The sequence below is a fragment of the Leucoraja erinacea genome, chromosome 19 (genome assembly GCF_028641065.1).
Source record: "Leucoraja erinacea ecotype New England chromosome 19, Leri_hhj_1, whole genome shotgun sequence".
Classification (NCBI taxonomy): Eukaryota; Metazoa; Chordata; class Chondrichthyes; order Rajiformes; family Rajidae; genus Leucoraja; species Leucoraja erinaceus.
The window spans coordinates 20,755,189-20,777,695 of record NC_073395.1 but is presented as its reverse complement, the minus strand read 5'-3'; the positions used below and the strand labels follow the sequence as shown (position 1 = coordinate 20,777,695).

At 42.8% G+C, this 22,507-nt stretch overlaps 1 protein-coding gene across 8 annotated transcripts in view; it reads right to left on the bottom strand.

Annotated features, from left to right (window-relative positions):
* The window catches only part of osbpl8 (oxysterol binding protein-like 8), a 166,218-nt gene that overhangs the window by 96,128 nt on the left and 47,583 nt on the right, over positions 1 to 22,507 (bottom strand). For 4 of the 8 annotated variants that reach the window (XM_055650565.1, XM_055650569.1, XM_055650566.1 and 1 more), the window contains one exon: positions 13,045 to 13,098. The exons of the other annotated variants lie outside the window; for them this stretch is intronic. In XM_055650565.1, coding sequence (XP_055506540.1) covers positions 13,045 to 13,098 — 54 coding nt within the window. The remainder of the gene's footprint in view (positions 1 to 13,044; positions 13,099 to 22,507) is intronic. 8 annotated transcript variants of the gene reach the window in all.

The window sequence follows — 22,507 nt, the reverse complement described above, 5'->3', positions numbered from 1 at the left end:
CTAGCATTGTTCTACACACTAGGGACAATTTACCATTTTTACCAAAGCCAATTAACAAAGGACAAAGGACATTTATTATCACATACACCAATTGGTGTAGTGAAATTTGACTTGCCATTGCAGCACACAAATAAAGATTAGACACAACATCAAAGAATTTAACAGTAAACATAAAAACATCCCCCCACAATGGTTCCCACTGTGGGGTAAGGCATCAAAAGTCCAGACCCGTCCCCCGTTCACCCATAGTCGGGCCTATTGAGGCCTCCGCGGTCACCACTACGGCGATCCTCAACCTACAAACCTGTGGACTTTAGAGTGTGGGAGGAAATCCGAGCACACGGATAAAACCCATGTGGTCACAGGGAGAACGTACAAACTCCGTACAGACAGCACCCAAGGTCAGGATTAAACCCTAGGCACTGAGGTAGCAAATCTACTGCTGCTGTACCTCTGCGATAAAAAATCTGAACACACAAAACTAGCAATCGCACCAATTTGAAATGATCATAAAATTAAACACGCTATTTTTCTGGTATTTACAGTGACGAGATTAACTTTCCTTGATATATTTAGAGATGTACCTTGTATTTTCTAAGTCCTCAATTGCATTTTTATAAGATCAGTACATGTCATATTAAAATTTCACCAGCTTTCACAATCAAATGATCTTAATCATGCTGTGCGAAATGAGTGTGAATGGTTGGTTAGCTTGAGTATTAATTTCTATATACTATTAGTTGTGCTCTCTTAAGGCTGACTTGTTTGCACCAATTACGCCCGTTCTAACATTTGTTATGTTCTAATTTTTCGACAGGAAATTTCTACGTAAATAAATATTTGCAAATGGAGCAGATATATTTTGGAAAAACTTCCTGTTTATGATCTTACAGTCATAGAGTCGAACAGACTGGAAACAGGCTCCTCTGCCAAATTTTCCCACGCCAACCAATATGCTCCATCTCCACAATGTTGTGACAGTACCTGTCTCAACTATCTCCTGACAGCTCGCTCCATATACCCACCACCCTCTGAGCGGAAAAGTTGCAACTCAGGTTCATATTAAATCCTACCCCCTTCACCTTAAACCTGTGTCCTTGGTTAAAATACTCTGTGCATTTACCCTATCTAAGATCACCCCTCATCCTCCCAGGCTCCAAGGAATAACATTGTAGCTTGCTCTACCATTGCCTATTGTCCAGGCCCTCGAATCTTCTATGCACTCTTTCCAGCTTGACAATATCTTTCCTATAACAGGGTGACCAAAAACTGATCACAATTCTCAAAATGTGGCCTCACCAATGTCCTGTACAACTGTAACATGAAAACTTGGACAGGAAAATTCAATCTCAGAGATGAAATAAATGAAACAGAACAGTACAGCACAGCATCAGACACTTCAGCCCACAGAGCTCAAAGCTGTGTCGAACATGATGCCAAGATAAACTTTGTTGGTGCCAGAAATGCGGCCACTCTTGTGTACTGCATAGGTGAGGTCTGCTGCATGCTTTTACTAAGTTGCATGCAAAACAAAGCATTTCACTGTACCTGGGTACTGTACATGTGACAATAAAGTATAATTGAAATCTGCACATGATCCACAGCCTTCCATTCCCTACATATCCATGCATCTATCTAAAAGTCTCTGATCTGCCTCTACCACCACCTTTCCAGGCACCCACCACTCTGTGTCATCGAACATTGCACCCGCTGTGAAATAGCTTGTACAAATCTCCAAATGTTTTTGTATGTCCACCAGTCCTACCTTCCAAATAGTGATCCAAATAATGTAGCTACTACCAATTCCAAGTGATCAACTGGGATTAAAACAGGACAAGCAAAGGATGCCCACACAGCCCTGGGACAACATCCTATATTAATGCATTCTATTTCTCAAATCCTCTGTACAATCAGATTTGAAAGTACAAAAGGAAGATTGTCCTTAAATTAACAACAAAGTCAGATGTGCAGAAAGCTTGTTTTGCATGAAAAGGAGCTCTCTCCTTGTTTTTACAAAAAACAGCAAAATCCCATTATCTGGTTATCTTCCAGTTGCTTGTGAATTTCCCTATAAAATTGCGATAATTGCAATTCAACAGCTGTGATGCACTTTGGAGCATCCTGAGATTATGAAAAGGAATATCGATGCTATAATGCAAGTAAAATACAGTGCACATTACAAATAAAAAATACAAATCAAAAAAACATTAAATGGTGGATCTACATATAGATTCAGTGGAGGAACAAATCTAATGTTTCAAGGTAGGATTAACCTACTATATTCCAACTCAATTGCAAAGCATCTAAAACTGTTCTTAAATTTTTCTTAATTCAACAATCAACAAAATTATAACCTTTCTGTCATCTCTTTTCGCAATGATGGGCATGATTGGCGACAACAACTCCATGAACTAAGGAGAGGAAAGATTTAATGGGAATCCGAAGAGACGCTTTTTCTGTCAAAGGGTGGTTGGTGCACCGAGTCCGTGCCGACCAGCGATCCCCATGCACTTGCACTATCCTACACCCTTTAGTCAGAGGGTGGTTAATCTGTGGAACTCATTGCCATAGGAAATAATTGAGGCAGGTACAATAACCATATTTAAAAGGCACTTCAACAGGTACATACACAGGAAAGGTTTAGAAAGCTATGCGCCAAAGGCGAGCAAATAGGACTAGCTGAGATGGGGTATTTTGGCTGGCATGGACAAGTTGGGCTGAAGGGCCTGTTCAGTGCTGCACGAATCTATATCGACTTCAAGCAACTCAAAACTTTAAAACAGAAGCTTTACTGAGAGGGAAACATTTTATTGAATATATCTGGGAATGAAAGTGGATCTTTCGGACTGTGTGAATTTCCTACCACAGAAGAAGTGCCTTATGGATGGCCAATCTTATGCCGAGGCTCTGTATCAACATCAGACATTGCACCAGTACTGCACCTTTAAATGACACCCATCAATGTTTAGATTCCAAGCTCCCACTGTAGTTTTCAAACCAATTACCAAACCAATCTAATTTCTCTAGGTCTGCAGGACAGATGCAGGGAAAAGAGATTTAAGATCAGCTCCATGAGCCGCAGCTTAAGTAACAAACAGAACTCAGATGTTTATCAGGAATAAAACTACAGATGAAAGGGGCTCGCTGGCTGAATCATGAGCTAGGATACTGTCCTTCCATAAACTAGGGTACTGGCCGATTCACCTCTACCCTACTACAATGCTGAAAACTGTATTCTGCACTCCGTAACTTCACCTTGTCCTCGAGTTTGACTTTTGTTTTTAGGTGTAGTATTACCTGATCGTTTTGGATAGCATGCAAAACAAAGCTTCTCACAGTACCTTGGTACATGTGACAATAATAAATCTAAACCTAAACCTGAAATAACCAAGCAAAAATATTTCTGCTGATGCTGCCTGACCTGTTGTACATTACCAGCATTTCCTGATTTTATTTCAGAGCCCCAACATTGATGCTTTGTTTTTGTGCAACAGAAACTACAACAGTACTCAAACTGAATTACAATTATCCTGATGCAGGGTCTTGACCCGAAACATGGACAATTCCATTCCTTCCACAGATGCTGCTCATCCCACTGTGTCCCTCCAGTAGTTTGTTTTATGCTCCATGCTACTGAATTAAAAATGTATTTATTGCAACGTTCTTCACCTTTTAATAACTATGTATAAATACCATAGAACTTCCTTACTGGAGATAAATGTGCTCAATTGCTAGAATTCCCCACATGCTGGTGAGGCATTATCAGCTGTAGTGTCTGGATTGATGTCTCATTCCCATAACATAGTATAGTCCCACATTAGGGACTCTGGTTGAATGACTTTAATATTTGCATTTGCATTTACTGTTCACCCCTTTAACTCATCTCTGTTAGTTTGTTTAAGAAGGAACTGCAGATGCTGGAAAATCGAAGGTACACAAAAATGCTGGAGAAACTCAGCAGGTGCAGCAGCATCTATGGAGCGAAGGAAATAGGCAACGTTTCGGGCCGAAACCCTTCTTCAGACCTGTGGAAGGTCCATAGGTCCTTCGCTCCATAGATGCTGCTGCACCCACTGAGTTTCTCCAGCATTTTTGTGTACCCTCTGTTAGTTTGTTAGTTATTTGTTGACTAGTTTAGTTTAGTTACAGCATAAAAAACAGGCCCTTTGGCCCACTGAGTCCGTACCAACCAGCGGTTCCCATGCACTTGCTCTATCCTACACACTAGGGACAGTTTAAATCTTTACTGAAGCCAATTAACCGACAAACTTGTATGTCCGTGGAGTGTGGGAGGAAACTGGAGCTTCCGGCGAAATCCCACGTGGTCATGGGGTAAACATACAAACTCTGTACGGACAGCTCCGGTAATAAGGATCGAACCTGGGTGTCTGGTGCTGTAAGGCAGCAATTCTACCACTGCGCCACCGTGCAATACCTGTGCAATACAACTTTCATAATTTTGGTCTATTCCTCCATACAGTTCATGAGCCTGCAATTCCTCTTACAAACAGTGGCTGATCAAAGGAAAAGAAACAGCAAATCGATAGCAGCCCCCTTTGCAATATCTGACCCCAAAACTACATTGTCCATGAAGCTCTTTGTGAGGAGAGCTGAAATGGAGACTTAAAGAAAAATTTTCAGATGCATTTAACCTTGTGGCTTAGCAGAGCAAATTAAATTTGGAATTTGCATCTACCAGAATAATCACATGAAAACCAAGGAGAGTTAATTTCGAGTAAAATTCCCTCACTGACCGACCAGGGCTCACCCACCCTCATTTATTCCCAAATCTAGAAAACAGGAAAACAGCCGAGTGCAAAAATACTCTCTCAAGATGAACTCAAATTTATCAAACAGTGTGATGAGTTTGCTAGGCCCTGGAAGTCTTGTCAGCTACTCTTCAGCTGTATGCAAAACATATCATCAGAATTAAAATCACTTAAATTTGACATAATTAAATTTTATAATGGATGTTTTTAATTTCACAATACCTCAAAATGTAATTGTAAGTTAAGAGATCGGAATTCCTGAAAAAATGTACATTTTATCCCTAATAAAGGGAAAAAAAAAATCACCAGTTGTACATTTATTCATCATTCCAAATAATTATTTGTCTTCTAAATATTGTTGGGTGAATATCTTTATGGTGAAGACATAATATATTTTGAATAAAAAGGAACTGCAGATGCTGGTTTATACCAAAGATAGACACAAAATGTTGGAGCAAACCACAAAATGTAACCCACAAAAGTATTTTTCCAGTGTGAGATCACAAATTCATCCGTTACACTGATCAGCTTTCTATCACCTGACATTTAAGAACTGTGTTCAGATGTTTACGGTAGAATTAGGATCACATCAAGTTCATTACACCCATCAAGAACTCAGTGCAGTTACCAGGAAATTGTACCAAATGCACACGGCTGAAAGTTCGCTGGGGTTTAAATATGAATGTTTCTTCCAAATTTAAACCAAGGCTATCTCCAAACCCAGACTGACTGCGGTTAATCACTTGGTGACAGGCCAAGAACTAATCTGTTCCCTTCCCACTGCAAGAAACTTTTAATTGCAACTAAAGTAACCAACTAAAGTATAGGTGCATGCAGAAGATAAGTATTGCCAACTTGCTCACACACTAGCCACGGTGTAATTAAACAATATAAAACTGTGCAGCCTTTTTAAACCAGTGTTTTTATAGGCAGGGCATTTATTATTATTTTGCATCATATTGCTAAATAATTTCCCCTCAATTAAAATAATACAATGTACAGGATCTAAAGCTTGCAACAAACCGTGCTAAGAAGTGGAATGCAGAAGATACTAAATTTAGAAGAACACAAGGAAATGTAACTTCTGCTTCTGTGTGACTGCCAGTCATCCAGAAACAAGAATCGGGAGGGCAACAAAGGAAATGTCTGGAATAGGATATTTTCAAATGGATTAAAGTACAAAAAAAGTTTCACGAGCTGGCATACTGGCACAATTAGTACATTTTGTGCGTCACGGATCCAGGAAAACGGGTTTTAAGTTGATCTTTGGTACTGTCTGTGTGGGGTTTGCATGTTCTTATGTGTGCTTTCTTGGGTGTATGGACTGGCCACTATAAATTGACCTAATGTATAGGCCAATGATAGAGTTCAGTTTAATTTAGAGATACAGTGCGAAAACAGGCTTTTCTCCCCTCCGAGTTCACGACGACCAACGATCACCCTACACTAGTTCTATTTTATCCCAGTTTCACAATCCTACGCACTATGAGCAATTTACAGAATTGCCATTTAACCTATGAACCTGGACGTCTTTGAAGTGTGGGAGGATACCAGAGCACTCTGAAAAAATCCACGCGGTCACAGGGTGAAAGTAAATATATTACCTGTGGTCAGGATCAAACCCGAGTCTTTGGCGCTGTAAGACAGTAACTCCACCACTGTGGCACCCGAACCACTTATAGGAAATTGTGAATAATAAAGAGGAATTAGTACATGTTTCATGTAAATAGGTTGTTGATGGTTAGCACTGAATTAGTGTGCAGGAGAATCTACTTGCTTGCTGTGTGACTCAACAACTCTAAAGGGTTATGTGCTTAGTTGCACAGCAAATGGAAAGGTATTTTAAGGTTATGTTGCACAGGGGAGTGAGAAAGAAAACTACAATGGGTGGAATATAAAAGGCACAGGTGTGGCGGCTCCTAAGGGTCGTGCCATTATACTGCCGAACCCCTCGGCACAGGAGTGGCGCAGTCCGGAGGCGGTCCTTAGCCGGAGGGTATAAAAGGCAGGGTTTGGGTGCCATCTTTCCCTGGTTTCGTCTTCCCCTGAACCGGGAGGAATTAAAGTAAAGTGCTTCTCAAACTTCAGACTACTTGCCTCATTTTGAGACCCACGCACTACACAGGATTCAATTTAGGCCTTGAAGAAATTTTTGATTGATTAAAGATACAGATTGATCGAACGATCCAGCATAGAAACAGACCCGTCAGCCCACTGAATCCACGCCGACCATCGATCACACGTTCATACTAGTTCTATGTTATCCCACTTTTGCATCCGCTCTTTACCCACAAGGGGCAATTTATTGCAGCCAATTAACCTATAAAACCACAAGGTTTTGGGATGTGGGAAGTAGCCAGAGCACCCAGAGGATGCCCACGTGGTCACAGGGAAAACATAGAGACATTGAAAACAGGTGCAGGAGTAGGCCATTTGGCCCTTCTAGCCATCACCACCATTCAATATGATCATGGCTGATCATCCAAAATCAGTACCCCGTTCTGGCTTTTTCCCCCATATCCCTCGATTCCCTGAGTCCCAAGAGCTAAATCTAACTCTCTATTGAAAACATCCAGTGAATTAATTGGCCTCCACTGCCTTCTGTGGTAGAGAATTCCACAGATTCACAACTCTCTAGGTGAAAAGGTTTTTCTTCATCTCAGTCCTAAATGGCCTCCCCCTTATTCTTAAACTATGACCCCTGGTTCTGGACTCCCCCAACATCGGGAACATTTTTCCTGCATCTACCCTGTCCAATCCTCTAAGAACATTATATGATTCTATAAGATCCCCTCTCATCCTTCTAAATTCCAGTGAATACAAGCCCAGTCGACCCATTCTTTCATCATATGTCAGTCCCACCATCCCAGGAATTAACCTGGTGAACCTATGCTGCACTACCTAAATAGCAATAATGTCCTTCCTCAAATTAGGAGTCAAAATGGCACACAATACTCCAGGTGTGGTCTCACCAGGGCCCTGTACAACTGCAGTAGGACCTCCTTGCTCCTAAACTCATATTCTCTCTCAACGAAGGCCAACATGCCATTAGGTTTCTTCACTGCCTGCTGCGCCTGCATGCTTACTTTCAGTGACTGATGTACAAGCACACCCAGGTCTCATTGCACCTTCCCTTTCTCCTAATCTGACAACATTCAGATCATAATCTGCCTTCCTGTTCTTGCCACCAAGGTGGATAACCTCACATCTATCCACATTACAATGCACCTGCCATGCTTCTGCCCACTCACCCAACCTGTCCAGGTCACCCTGCAGCCTCATAGCATCCACCTCACAGCTCACAGCTTTGTGTCATCCGCAAACTTAGAGATGTTACATTTAATTCCCACGTCTAAATCATTAATATATATTGTAAGCAACTGGGGTCCCAGCACCGAGCCTTGCAGTACCCCAATAGTCACTGCCTGCCATTTTGAAAATGACCCGTTAATTCCTACTCTTTGCTTCCTGTTTGCCAACCAGTTCTCTATCCATGTCAATATCCTACCCCCAATATCACATGCTTTAATTTTGCACACTAATCTCTTGTGTGGAACCTTGTCAAAGGATTTTTGAAAGTTCAGACACACCACATCCACTGGCTCTCCCTGATCCATTCTACTTGTTACATCCTCAAAAAATTCCAAAAGGCTAGTCAAGCATGATTACCCCTTCATAAATCCAAGCTGACTGTGACCGATCCTGTCTGCTTTCCAAAGGCGCTGCTATCACATCTTTAATAATCGACTCTAGCATCTACCCCACTACCAATGTTAGGCTAACTGGTCTATAGTTCCCCGTTTTCTCTCTCCATCCTTTCTTAAAAAGTGGAGTTTATTGGGTACCCTCCAGCCCACAGGAAATGATCCAGAGTCGAGAGAACATTGGAAAATGATCATCAATGCATCCACGATTTTTAGGGCCATCTCCTGGAGTACTCTGGGATGCAGACCATCAGGCCATGGGGATTTATCTGTCTTCAATCCCAACAGTTTACCTAACACCATTTTCTGACTAAATGTGGATTCCCTTCAGTTCCTCTCTCCCACTAGATCCTCGGTCCCCTAGTATTTCCAGGAGATTGCTTGTGTCTTCATTAGTGAAGACAGATCCAAAGTTATCCTTTATTGTACTGCTATTTCCTTGTTTCCCCATTATAAATCCACCGGCCTCTGACTGTAAAGGACCTACATTCGTCTTCACTAATCTTTTTCTTTTAGAAACTTTTACAACAGTTTTGATATTCCCCGCAAGCTTTCTTTCATGCTCTTTTTTCCCCCCTCTTAATTAACCCCTTGTTCTCCTCTGTTGAGTTCAAAATTTCTCCCAGTCCTCTGGTTTGCTGCTTCTTCTGACCAATTTATATGCCTTTTCCATGGCTTTAGCACTATCCTTGACTTCTCTCGTCAGCCATGGTTGAGCTGCCTTCCCAGTTTTATTTTTTCGCCAGACAGGGATGCACAATTTGCCAGTCTATCCTAGATAATTCCCATCTCATACCTTCAAAGTCTCCTTTATTCAAGTTCAGTCTCTGAATTAACCGTGTCACTCTCCATACTAATTCAGAATTCCACCATATTATGGTCACTGTTGCCCATGGGGCCTTGCACAACAAGATCGCTAACTAATCCTTCCTCATTACACAATATCCAGTCCAGGATGGCCTGCCGTCTAGTCGGTTCCTCTACATATTGGGTTAAAAACCCATCCTGTACACATTCCAGGAAATCCACCTCCTCAGCACTGTTACCAATTTGTTTGGCCCAATCTATATGTGGATTAAAGTCACCCATGATAACTGCTGTACCGTTGCTACACGCATCCCTAATTTCCTGCTTGATGCTGTCCCCAACCTCCCTACTGCTGTTTGGTGGTCTTTTTCGCAGTTCTACCCAAACTGATTCTACAGCATCCAAGATAATGTCTCTCCTTGCTATTGCATTAATCTCCTCTTTAACAAGCAATGCCACCCCACCTCCTCTACCTTTCTGTCTATCCTTCTTGAATATTGAATACCCCTGCATGTTTAGCTCCCAGCCTTGGTCACCCTGGAGCCATGTTCCCGTAATTCCAACTATATCATATCCCTTAACTACTAACTGCGCATTCAATTCATCCACCTTATTTCGAATGCTCCTCACATTAAGGCTCAAAACTTTCAGGTTAGTTTTTCTTATCTCCCTTCTACCTTTTGCTTCTATCCTCCTTTTACCTCGGACAATGGAGTTATCCACCACTATGGCTCTGGTCTGGTCGAGTCTCAGCGCTAAGATTCGAGCCACAGACCTGTCCATCACTCGGACTGGAAGCGTCGTCTGCCCCAACAGCTCTCAAGAGGGTGTACCTGTTCACAAGAGGCACGTCCACCAAGGTCTCCTGCACTCGCTTCATCCCATTTCTTTCCGTCTCCACCCATCGCATCCTGGAGTGACGACCTGAATGTAGGTTCTGTCCAGGAAGCTTTTGTTGCCCCTGATGGATCGCAGGTCATCCAGCTGCTGCTCCAGTTCCCCAACATGGTCCTTAAGGAGCTGTGTCTGGACACAGTTGCACTTAACATGCAAACTCCATGCAGACAGCAGCTGAGGTCAGGATTGAACCTGGGTCTCTGGCGCGGTAAGGCAGCAGCTCTACTGTGCTACCCTAATAAGAATGTAGAGGTGCACAAACCCATTTAAGTTCTGAAGAAATTTGACGTTGAACCGAGTTGCACAACTTAGAAATAAAGCAGTGGCCGTAAAGAATTGCTTACTTAAGTGCATGTTTACGAAACTCACCCATTATGTAAGCCGGGGAGCGCCTGTATTGACTCTGTACCACTGCCTTTCCTCCACCAACAACAAATCTTAAACCTTTGCCATTGCTTTCATCAAATGTTATTTTAATCAAGCACAACCCCACAATAAGGTGCAAATTAAGAAACATGCTGCTGCCAAATTGTTCTTCTACATAGGATGACCTTCTCTAAATAATGGTTTAATGTATCCAAGTGAGTGGATTTTAGAATTTCTCCATAGAGGTGCCTAATACATCACATTGCATTCCTCAACCAGGTGTTGCACCACCAGCCCAGGTCCTTATTCATTATTCACCAATTCACACGCTTGCTCTTCTGCAGAGTTTGCATTCTTCAGTCTCCAGGCTCCTGTACAACTCCTTCAGCTCTATTCTCGTCACCTCTCCCTTTAATTCAAAATAGCCTCTTCTTCAATTACACTTCTTTGTCAGCATCAGTATGTAAATGTATTCTTCCTCCTGCTTCATCCCTCTTCTTAGCACCACTCTGTACTGCATTGTTTCTGCGAGGTATGCTGTAATAATTGAGAGCAGTCCTTCTTGTTCACTCAAACTCCAAAACATCATTGTGATTTATGTGGTTTACATTATTGCATGCAGCTGAACAGTGCTCCAGGTGCAATTACAGCTTCTATTGGCTGATCTCAGCTGGGCTAGAGGGAGAGCCATTATAACCTACTTCAAGTTACCCTGAGGATACAAAGAACTGCATATGCCGATTGACCATAAAAAAACAGGGCTGGATCAACTCAGCGGATCAGGCAGCATCTCTGGAAAACATGGCTAGTCCTGCCCAAAACGTCACCTACATTCTGCAGAGAGGCTGCCGGAACCGCCAAGTGACTCCTGCATTTGTGTGTTTTCTAGTTTCGTCAGGTTGAGGCCAGGGATAGCCAGCCTGAGTTCCCAGCGTGAAGGAAGTACTTGTTGTCAGGGACCGAGAAGATGATTGAAGGCTACAAAAGCAAATGTCCTGTCAGAACTCACTGATCAGCTGGAAGTAAGACAAGGTAGTATTGGATAGTTAATGTCAGTCTATGTAACCATGCTACAAAGTGGAAATTAGAAAACCAGGAGGAAAAATATCAAATTCCACGACAACGTAAAAACAGTGTAATTCAGGGATATAAAATAAAACGTGATTAGTCCCAGCTGAGGTTCCTGTACTGCCCATTAGATTCAGTACCAGTGCATCATAACGGCAAGAAGAGATCAATTATTAAATGTTCCCAAGGACAATTCTATTTAACGATTTGTCCTCTCCTTGCAAGGAGACGTCAAGTATCCTTAAATGATGCATTAACACAACCTGGCAGACAATGCACAAACTCTACAATTACGAATTTTGCTTGGGCAATCTTCTTGTCAGTTTATTTTATAAAAATACTCAAGTGTCAGCTTAGATTAGTGACAAAGGCAACAAAGTTTTGACGGGGGGGGGGGGGGGGGGGGGGGGGGTGGTCTGAATATCATTGACCCGACTCGTCAAGGGCAATCTAGTATTCGTGGACAATCAGTGAATCCTTGCCTACAGTGGATAATAACTGGGCAGGTCCTAGGTTGCATGGAAGATGAATTGTTGAATCTGATATCCTGGGAACCAAGGGGATATGAAGGGTCTGGACAGAGGTAAAGAAAAAATATATATTTTGCACAACGTAATGGTACAAAGATGTCAAGTAATTAGAAGTTGAGAGGGGTTTTGAAAATAAATTAGAAAATTTTTGGCCAGCAGGGACAAGATGGGCCAAATGACCACCTTGGGTGTCATACATTTCTGTAACTCTACACAATCCAGTGCTGAGAAAACTCAGCCAGCACATTTGGCTACACAGTATTCTGAAAACATGATATCAAGCATTTTAAAATATGATGGATGATTTGATCCCTATTAGGCGGGTTCAATATATGTTAACATATCAACTAAATCTGGAATTAAACTTGCCTTGGCAATTTTTACAATAGCCAAGGCGCTTTTGTGTTATCGTTCAAATCCCTCGGCTAGTCTTAAAGCTCTTAATTCTGTGTTATGTCAACGAGTCTATCCTGTAGAAAACAAAAATCCAACAAGTTTCCAATATGCATTCAGTCATCTGTTAGAAGATCATAACATGTTAATAAAGAGCTCTATTATTTCACATTAATGGTGAACTAAAAATCCCAGGTATTAATTAGCTTATGCTTACCAGTGATTTTTGTTCCATAACTCCTCGTGTTCTTCAAAATAAGCACCTCACCTGCCAATTTATGTCATTTTTTGTAAAGATATACTGGCAGTTTTAGTTCCATATACAAACAGCTAAATCCTCTCTTCACTTTCCAGACTCTTCGCCACCGCACCCGTCGATCCACTGACCTCAGTTTTATCAGATTACATATTCACATTGAATAGTCATCTTACAATTTCCTTGAACACTTTCAGACCTGATCAATGGCAATATATGGACTTACTACAAGTCTTAATGCCTAGTCTCCTTACCTCAGCACTCTGCGAATTGAATTGGAAATCTGCCACATGCTTTTTTAGCCTCATCTAAAAGATTAACAAAATGTAAGGTTGGAAAACAATCACAACAAAGGAATTACCTTTTTATGCAAGGGAATTCAGAATATTTTTCAAAGGGATGAAAACAATGTCATTGACTAAAGCAGATATGAAAACACTAAATTCATCAGTGTTTCTTTATTATATTTCTATGTAATAAATACCATTAATCCTTTCAAATTAAAGATATAGTCCAGGTAATTATTTTACATTATATGTTCTATTATCTTCTTACAACCTTTGAACCAACACTAATGTTTGTAATTTAACATGGTCTGAATGGAAACACTTTGATGTTGAACTTATTGTGAAATACATAGAATATTCCACATTCTTAGATTATATTATTGTAGAACTCATAAGAACAAAAAAAAGGAAAAAAAAAGGATTAGACCTTATGGACCCTTACCGCTGTTCCACAGTAACACAGCTCGTTGAGCTGCTGCCTCCGGGTTCAATCATGGGCTCGGATGCTGTCTACGTAGAGTTTGCATGTTCTCCCTGTGACCACTTGGGTTTTCTATGGGTGCTCTGGTTTCCTCATACATTTCAAAGACCTGCCGGTTTGTGGTTTAATTAGCCTGCGTAAATTGCCACTAATGTGTCGGGAGTTGATGATAAAGTGGGATAGCATAGAACTAGTGTGAATATGTGATCGATGGTCGGCATGGACATGGTGGGCCAAAGAGCCTGTTTCTATGCTGTATCTTTCAATCAATCAAATCAATCGATCAATCAATCAAATTCATCGCTGATCTAACCTGTCCAATTCCCACGTTTGCAACTGTCTCTCAATAATCGACCCAGAGATGAACTGGAACTCTGCAGTTTGCATTACCTAGCTTCCAGAATTGAGGAGGAATTTAACAGTAAATAAATTATTCAAAATAAATTGAACCTTAAAACCATAGAGATATTCATAGAAATGAGTATCTTCCAACAGAGAGCCCAGGATTTTTATCCTGTATAATAAAATAAATTAAAAATAATTAATCTTCTACTACAGGTAACCCCATACTATGAAGGGTTTGGGTTCCTTGAAACCATCCATTCTGTGATTTTCTGTTGCATGAACACCCTTTTCCCCATTGAATGTAGAAATTTGACCTTCGGAAGACATTTGGACATATATATGGACCGGAAGGGTTTAGAGGGACATGGGTCAAATGCAGGCAAATGTGTCTAGCCCAGTATTCCAATTGGTCAGTATGGACAAGGTGGACCAAAGGGCCTGTTTTCATGTCTAAGTGTTTCCACAGATGTTTGTCTTTCATTTTAAGCCACTTTATCAGTGTTGACAAAATAATTGCTTAATAGCCGAGGCCAATCTCAGACTGAGGGGATGGAATACTGCAGAGCAATAAGATTTGATATCCCATTGATTGGAGTGGCCATCACAACTAAGTCCTTCCTTCATCACACTCCCTCCATTCCAAGGGCACGTGAACAGATGTGTCTGTGTGCAGTGCTGCCACGTTCTTCCTCCAAGAGGCATTTTCTCTGACCTGCAAGGCTCATGGATTAGGTCATAACGAGCCGAGAGAATACACGACAAATGCTGCAATGTTAGAGCGACACAGAGTCACAGCTGGTAGAGCTGCTACCTAACCACGCCAGAGATCTGGGTTCGATCTTGACTTCGGGTGCTGTCCGTGTGGAGTTTGCATGTTCTCCCTGTGCGATTTCCCCGGTTGCACTGGTTTTCTCACACATCCCAAAGATGACGGGGTTTGTAGGTTAATCAGCCTCTGTAAATTGCTCCTAATGTGTAGGGAGTTGATGCGAAAATGGGATAACATGGAACTCGTATGAATAGGCGATAAATGGTCAGCGTTTGGGCGAAGTGCCTGTTTCCATACCTATTCTCTAAACTAAAATGAAGAAATGCACACGAATGGATCTTGGAATGCCTGTCTACGGATTCTTCACAGTAGTGGGTTATGCAGATAAGATGATAAGAAGCAATAATTGGTACTAGTCTTTAATGAACTGAGGCACAAAATATAGGGGTAGAAAAGTCAAACTAAAGTTGGATAAAATGCTCATCAGATCAACGCTGGAGTGCTATGCAGAGCACTACAGAGGAGGGTGATGGCATAAGAAAGGCTGCAAAAACAATTCATGATGATGTTACCAGAAGAATTACAGTTATGAGGCAGGAGTGACCGGGTTGATTTGACTTACAGGTGCACAACCTTTTATCCGAAGATCCAAATAACGAAAACCTCCGAATAGCGGACATTTTTTCAGTCCTTGAAGAAAGGTCCTTGAAAACGTTCACCGAGGGCGGCCCGCAGAGGTGACAGCGGAACCTCCGGTCGGTCCTCGAAGAAAGGGGAACTAAATCCCCATTCATAAAAGAGAAGGTGAGGGTATATTGCGCGGGAGGGTTAATAATTGACAATATGCCGCTGTCTGCCCGCTGAGTTAAAAAGTTCCCACGGTAGACTCACGATACACAGTCTTGCATGGGAACTTTTTAACTCAGCGGGCAGGGAGCAGCAGATTGTCGCTCCCTTCAGTTTCACCCCACCTACACCCCTCTGCTTCCCGGCCATGTGTGTGATCCCTTCCCTCCCCTCTCCAGCTCCCCGCCCATTGCACTGGCGTGGGGGCTTTGCACTGTCTTCAAGTCGGCGATGCCAGCATACAATGCCAGTCACCGGACACGTCAGGACCAACGGGACACCGACCCCCAGGCCCCCAGCACAGGGAGACAGGACGTTCACCGAGAGCGGCCCGCAGAGGTGACAGCGGAACCTCCGCCCCGTTCTCAACGAAAGGGGAACCAAATCCCCTTCATAAAAGAGAAGGTGAGGGTACATTGCGTGGGGGAGTACCAGAAGCTGCTCCCCGATGGGCCGCTACGGGTGACAAGTGGCAGTTCGCCCAGAAAGGAGAACTGTGCCCCCCTCATCGGGACAGGGACCCCCCCGGAGGGTATATCCCTACTGGAAGCACGGAGATCCCAGGATCAGTCTGCACAGCCCAGCCCCACTCCAACTCACGAGCGAACACGCTCCCCGTCTGGGGCAGAAGGATGATGGTGTGCAAAATGTCGCCTAAGGGCACGTCGCGCCGCTAGGGCTGTGGGCGAAGGTGCCAAATGCTTGGTCACCGTAGCGGAATTCATCGGGGAGCGGGTTTCTCTGGAGTTTATTCTGGGAGGGGGGTATTGTGCTGACTCAATCGCGACCGAGCTATCCCAGGGACAAGGGAGACAGGACGTTCACCGAGGGCGGCCCGCAGAGGTGACAGTGGAACCTCCGCAAAAAAATTCCTCGACGAAAATTCCGAACTAAAAAGTCCCCATTCGGATAAAAGAGAAGGTGAGGGCACATTGCGTGGGGGAGTAGGAATCCCAAGGCAAAGTGAACTGAGCTGTCTAGCATGAGCTCAACCAAGATCAACAGAAGGGTGTGTCTCTTGGCAGAGAGTTTGACAGCGGAAAACAGGTCGGCTCCTGGAGTTAATTGATGGGGAACTAAATCCCCTTCATAAAAGAGAAGTGGAACACATTGTATATTCCAACCCTCAGGAGGGTCCCAGGATGAGCACTTGACCTGGAAATGCAGAATAAATAGGACATTTTTTGTTTCCAAATGGTCTTCTCGTCAATCCAACACACCAAAGCTCACTCCCTCGCCTAATGCTTCACACGGATATTGAGATTGTGAAAAATGTCTTGCCTAAGGGCAGATGTATTGCCCCCAGCCTTTAGGGTGACATGAAGTGCGAGAAAATGTGCATTTTCTATGCTGGTCCGGTTTCACATTTGCAATTCAGGACTTTAGTTCAACACACCCTGCTGCATTTCTATACAGACATTTTATTCTGCAAGAAAAAAAAACCGGCCATTGAAGACTCAAACTCGCGACCGAGGAACTGCCGGGTCAAAAACGCAAACGGCGACCTTGGTCGGATATGAGCCGAGCACTCCCTGGAGACCGGGAGCCTTAAACATCTGTAAATCTACGCAAAAAAATTTCCATTCCGAAGACCGACAAATTCCGAATTACGAAAAGTGTCTGGTCCCAAGGCTGTCGGATAAGAGGTTGTGCACCTGTATTTGAAACAAAGGAAGCCCGAAGGCATAATTGAACGGTGGCTGTCTAGCGGCGCCGGTTGAGCTCAGACCAAGATCAACAGAAGGGGCCCGTCCAAATGTGCGGCCCGCGGCAGAGAGCTCCGATAACTGGAAAACAGCAGCGCTGGGATACAGCTAATTTAAGTTAATGCCTTATGCCGTGCGGCAGGATTAGCGCTTGACACACAAATCGGGAACACGCTAGATGAGGAGCCGGGAACACAGTTGCTAAATGGAGCTAACCGTGCCGCAATCCAACCCTCAGTATATGTAACGGGTCCCAGGATGAGCACTTGAAGAGATGTAAATGCAGAATAAATAGGTATATTTTTACTAGTGCATGCACCATGTTTCCAAATGGTCTTCTTCTCAATCCAACATTTCTACCCTTACTTATACTCCCTCACTTAATTCTTCTCAACTGAAATTTGATTTATTTTCCTGCATATTCTAAATTGGCCTCGAATACTCAAAACAGATGAATTGCACCCCAGTCCTTTAACTATCTGAAGCACCAAGTAATTTCCTCAAAAATGTCAAGCATTTTCTATATTTGGTCCTTGTTTCCAGCATCTGCCGTGCTTCACTTTAGTTCCACCATTCTGAAATCCGAAAATGTCCGAAATCCGCAAGTGTCTTTATAAACTTTCTATATAGTTGTGCACCTGTAGTTTCAGGAAACTATGTTCACAATGAGCCGCAGAACGTTCTTATACAAATTCAACATGATCCTGAGAGCTCAATGATCAACAATGACAGATAAGAAACACAAAATCCCTTTTTATCTACAACTCAGTAACACTGAGCACTTCTGCCAAGCATCCAATCTACATTACATTTATGTTCTCTTCAGAAATGTAATTTAAGCTTTGCTACCGTACATTTCTCTCAAACTCTGTGCTTGTTACAACTCTCCTGTAATTGTCTTAATCTTTGACAAGCTTTTTGCTTTCAGCTGTATAATTACGTTATGCAGTTACAGCAGATGTCAAGCCTCTCCCATTCTGACATGCAATTTTATTTGTAATTTTTCATCTCATGTAATCTAAGCAGAGACATTTATTATCTCTTTGTAATTTGCTTCCAGCCTTCAGTCAAGCACCCGATAGTCTTTTACTGTTCTTCCAATGTCCCTAATTATATCTCAAAGTTTTCCATTGATGCTATGAGTTCTCATTTCTAGTGCCTCATTACACGGAACCATATGAACCACCGGCTTCTTCCATCCTCTGCTGCATTACCAATAAGTTAACTGAAAAGACCGGATGAAGATACCACAAAAAAACATGACCTTCCTGCCACATTGTCACCATTTCAGTTCACAACGAGTTACTGAAACATTTAAATAATGTTTACTCTTGTAAATTTTTATCAAAGTAACGTGTTCACAACCTTGGTGACCGATCAAGGGTCATGCAGATAGTACAGCAAAAATCACAATCTTATTAAACAGTAGAGCGAGATCAAAAGGACAGATGGCCTACTCGTGCTCTTCTTTATAACAGCCTTAAATACACAACTTCATCACCCAAATTTGGGAAGACGAGCAGAGAGTGTGCTCTCAGAGACAGTTATTACAATCTCCTCCCTCCCAAAATGGCACAAATCTGACTGTGATATTGGCAGAGGGGCTCTCTGCTGTGTGCCACGGGGAAAGTCATCACAAGGATCTTCCTCAGCCCTTTCCTTCCAGCGGTCAAATAGTTCTTTCTTTACTCAGGGTGCAAATTCAGCCCATTGTATGATTTTACCATGCATTAATGACAAGAAAAACTGAAGGAGGCTGGGGGTTGCCCATCCTTGCATGTCCTTTTTCAATCTCACAAAATTCATTGACTCCGCCAACCAACGAGTAATGCTTAGAATTCTTCTCAAATTTGGCTGCCCTATGGCATTTATCTACATTCCTCACCCACTACACAACGGCATAGAAGCTATGCCTCTGACCCATGGCTCAACCACAGATCTAGGCCCTGTGCAGCATTGGCTCAAGCAATACATGTCATCACTTCAATCCTCTTCTTAATTTTCCAAACTTAAATGCTGCACCTTCTCTCAAACAAGCTACCCATTGGATTGTTTGATTAAATTAATTGAAAGATACAGCGTGGAAACAGGCCCTGCTGCCCACCATGACCATACCGTTTATCGATCACCCATTCACATTAGTTCTACCTTATCTCACTTTTGCATTCAATAGACACTAGGTGCAGGAGTAGGTAATTCGGCCGTTCGAGCCAGCACCGCAATTCAGTGTGATAATGGCTGAATCAGTACCCCGTTCCTGCCTTCTCACCATATTCCCTGACTCCACTATCTTTAAGAGCCCTATCTAGCTTTCTCTTGAGAGTATCCAGAGAACCAGCGTCCACTGCCCTCTGAGGCAGAGAATTCCACAGACTCACAACTCTGTGAGAAAAAGTGTTTCCTCTTCTCCGTTCTAAATGACTTACCCCTTATTCTTAAACTGTGTCCCCTGGTCCCGGACTCCCCCAACATCGGGAACATGTTTCCTGCCTCTAGCATGTCCAAACCATTAATAATCTTATATTTTTCAACAAGATCCCCTCTTATTCTTCTAAACTCCAGAGCAGGGCTGGCCCTAGGCCGATTGGACTGATTTTTCCAAATTGCCCCGCGTTAATTTTCCGTATTTCATATGGAAATACAAATTCGCTATGTTGAATAAAGATTTTTTTTTAAAACATTCGCCATACGGATTTTTTTACAAAACGAACATGGATAACAAACGATGTGTTAACTGCTGCTGTAACACTTGTAAACAGGCAGTAGTAGTGCAAACTCAACATAGATGGCACCCAAGGTCAGTTCCGAACCAGAGTCTCTGGCGCTAGAGGCAGTAGCTCTCCCAGCTGTGCCACCCTAAAGTACCCCACTGTAGTGGAGCTAATATAATGGAGAATTGGGAAGTATACAGTGTTCATCGACTCCATTCCTCAACCACGATCAGTCCAATCTCGGTCACCCATTTGGCGGCACGGTGGCACAGCGGTAGAGTTGCTGCCTTACAGCGCTTCCAGCACCAGAGACCCGGGTTTGATCCCGACTACGGGTGCTGTCTGTACGGAATTTGCACTTTCTCTCCATGGCCACTTGGGTTTTCTCCGAGATCTTCCGTTTCCTCCCACTCTGTACAGACCTACAGGTTTGCAGGTTAATTGGCTTGGTATATATGTAAACACTGCCCTAGTGTGTAGGATAGTATTAATGTACGGTGCAGACATGGTAGGCCGAAGGGCCTGTTTCCGCACTGTATCTCTAAACTAAACACCCAGCTTCCGGAAGCGGACAAAGCCTGCAGGTAAGCAGGCTCAGAGACTGAGCTCCAAGACTTTGCTGACTCATTCAATGATGTTCATATGTCATTGGACCAGAATTAGGCCATTCAGCCCATCTAGTCTACTCCACAATTCAATCATGGTGGATGTATTTTTCTCCCATCCCATTCTTCTACCTTCTCCCCATAACTTTCGACCCCCTGAATAATCAATAACTTGTCAATCGCTGCTTAAAAAATACCCAATGATTTGGCCTCCACTGCCGTCAGTGAGAATGAATTCCACAGATTCACCACCCTCTGAGTAAAGAAACTCCTCCTCATCTCCTTTCCAAAGATACATCCTTTTATTTTGAGGCTGTGCCCTCTGGTCCAAGACTCTCCTACGTGGAAACGTCCTCTCTACATCCACTCTAACCAGGCCATTCTATATTTGGTAAGTTTCAATGAGGTCCCCCTCATCCTTCTAAACTCCAGTGAGTACAGGCCCAGGGCCGTCAAACACTCATCATATGTTAACCATGTGCACGAGAGAATGAGCCTTCCACCAAACACCAATATGACAAAGGTCCTCCATCATTTTGTCCCTGCTCGTCACACTGGTTCGCACGAATAATGATCCTAAAAAATATAGAATCCGGTCTGACCTTTTCAGGTCTTGTCAACTACCTTTGAGTGGAGGCAGGTACCAATAATGTTAATGACTACAGCCTCCAATATCCCAACATGCTCCATGGCTGCTTTAGGAAAGGAGTGTTTGAGGACCAAGATTTCAAGCCTCGCTCTATAGGCTAATGGGTTAAGACCATGCTCTTGATCTAACGAGTTAAGGAGGGATAAAAGGATGCATTTCTCATTGTTGGCAAGAGACGAGAAAGTATTTGCCAAGGATCTGTAATCAGATTTTCACCGTGTTAATTAATGCCCTGCCTTGATGAAGGAACAGGAGGATTGTAATGGGAGGAGAGGGGATTGCAAGTGAGCTGTGCAGATGGCAGGGGAAGGTTAAAAAGTGATAAGGCTGCAAAAAAAGGGTGGGTCTTCACTGCAAAAGCTCAACCACATCGGTGTAACTACTCACAGCACGAAAGACAAAGGGAATGAGAACAGAATTTCGGCATTTTCTACACAAACCATGAAAAGCAAAACAACAATTTCAAAAAGCAATCAGAATGGACAATTATACTTTGATCTGGACCTGTGGGAGGCTGGTGTTCAATAGTTACAGCTGCACTTAGCCTTGGCAGAGCCAATTTTGTGGCCCGGACATAATCTCAGCAAACAAGTCTGAAGAAAAGAACATTTGTCTTTGACAAGAAAATGCATGGATTCAGGGAAACAAGATTGTATTATCTGGTTAATATTGAAATGTCATCCATTCAACATATTTGAGATAGTTAAAAGTGGCCATGAAACAAAAACTATTCACTCTGTGAATTAAATCCAATGGTGGAATACTCAGAAATACAGCATGGAAACAGGCCCTTGGGTCCACTGAGTCCATGCCCACAAGCGATCACCCCATACAAGAGGGACAAGTTACAGAAGCCAATTAACCTACACACTACATATCATTGGAGTGTGGGAGGAAACCAAATCACTCAGAGAAAACCCACACAGTCACAGGGAGAACGTACAAACTCCATACAGACAGCACTCATAGTCAGGATTGAACCCAGGTCTCTGGCGCTGTAGGGCAGCAACTCTAACCCTGCGCCACTGTGTCGCCCCCCACTCGCGCCAGGAGATGGAGGTACGAAACCAGGAAAATGCAAATATCAACATCAAAACACAGAGTATTTATGATCTTCTGAAATTTTCAAGAAATTGAAATATTTTCCTCTGCTATGAGGCAAAAAGGGGGTGTGAGAAGAACAATTTACAGAGTCTGCACGACTCATGAATGTGACTACACATCACAGATTTAATGTTATGCAAGAGGCAAATGAGCAGAACAAGTATCAAACTCTATTAAGCATAAAATGCACATAATGCTTTCTTGGCTTTACAGA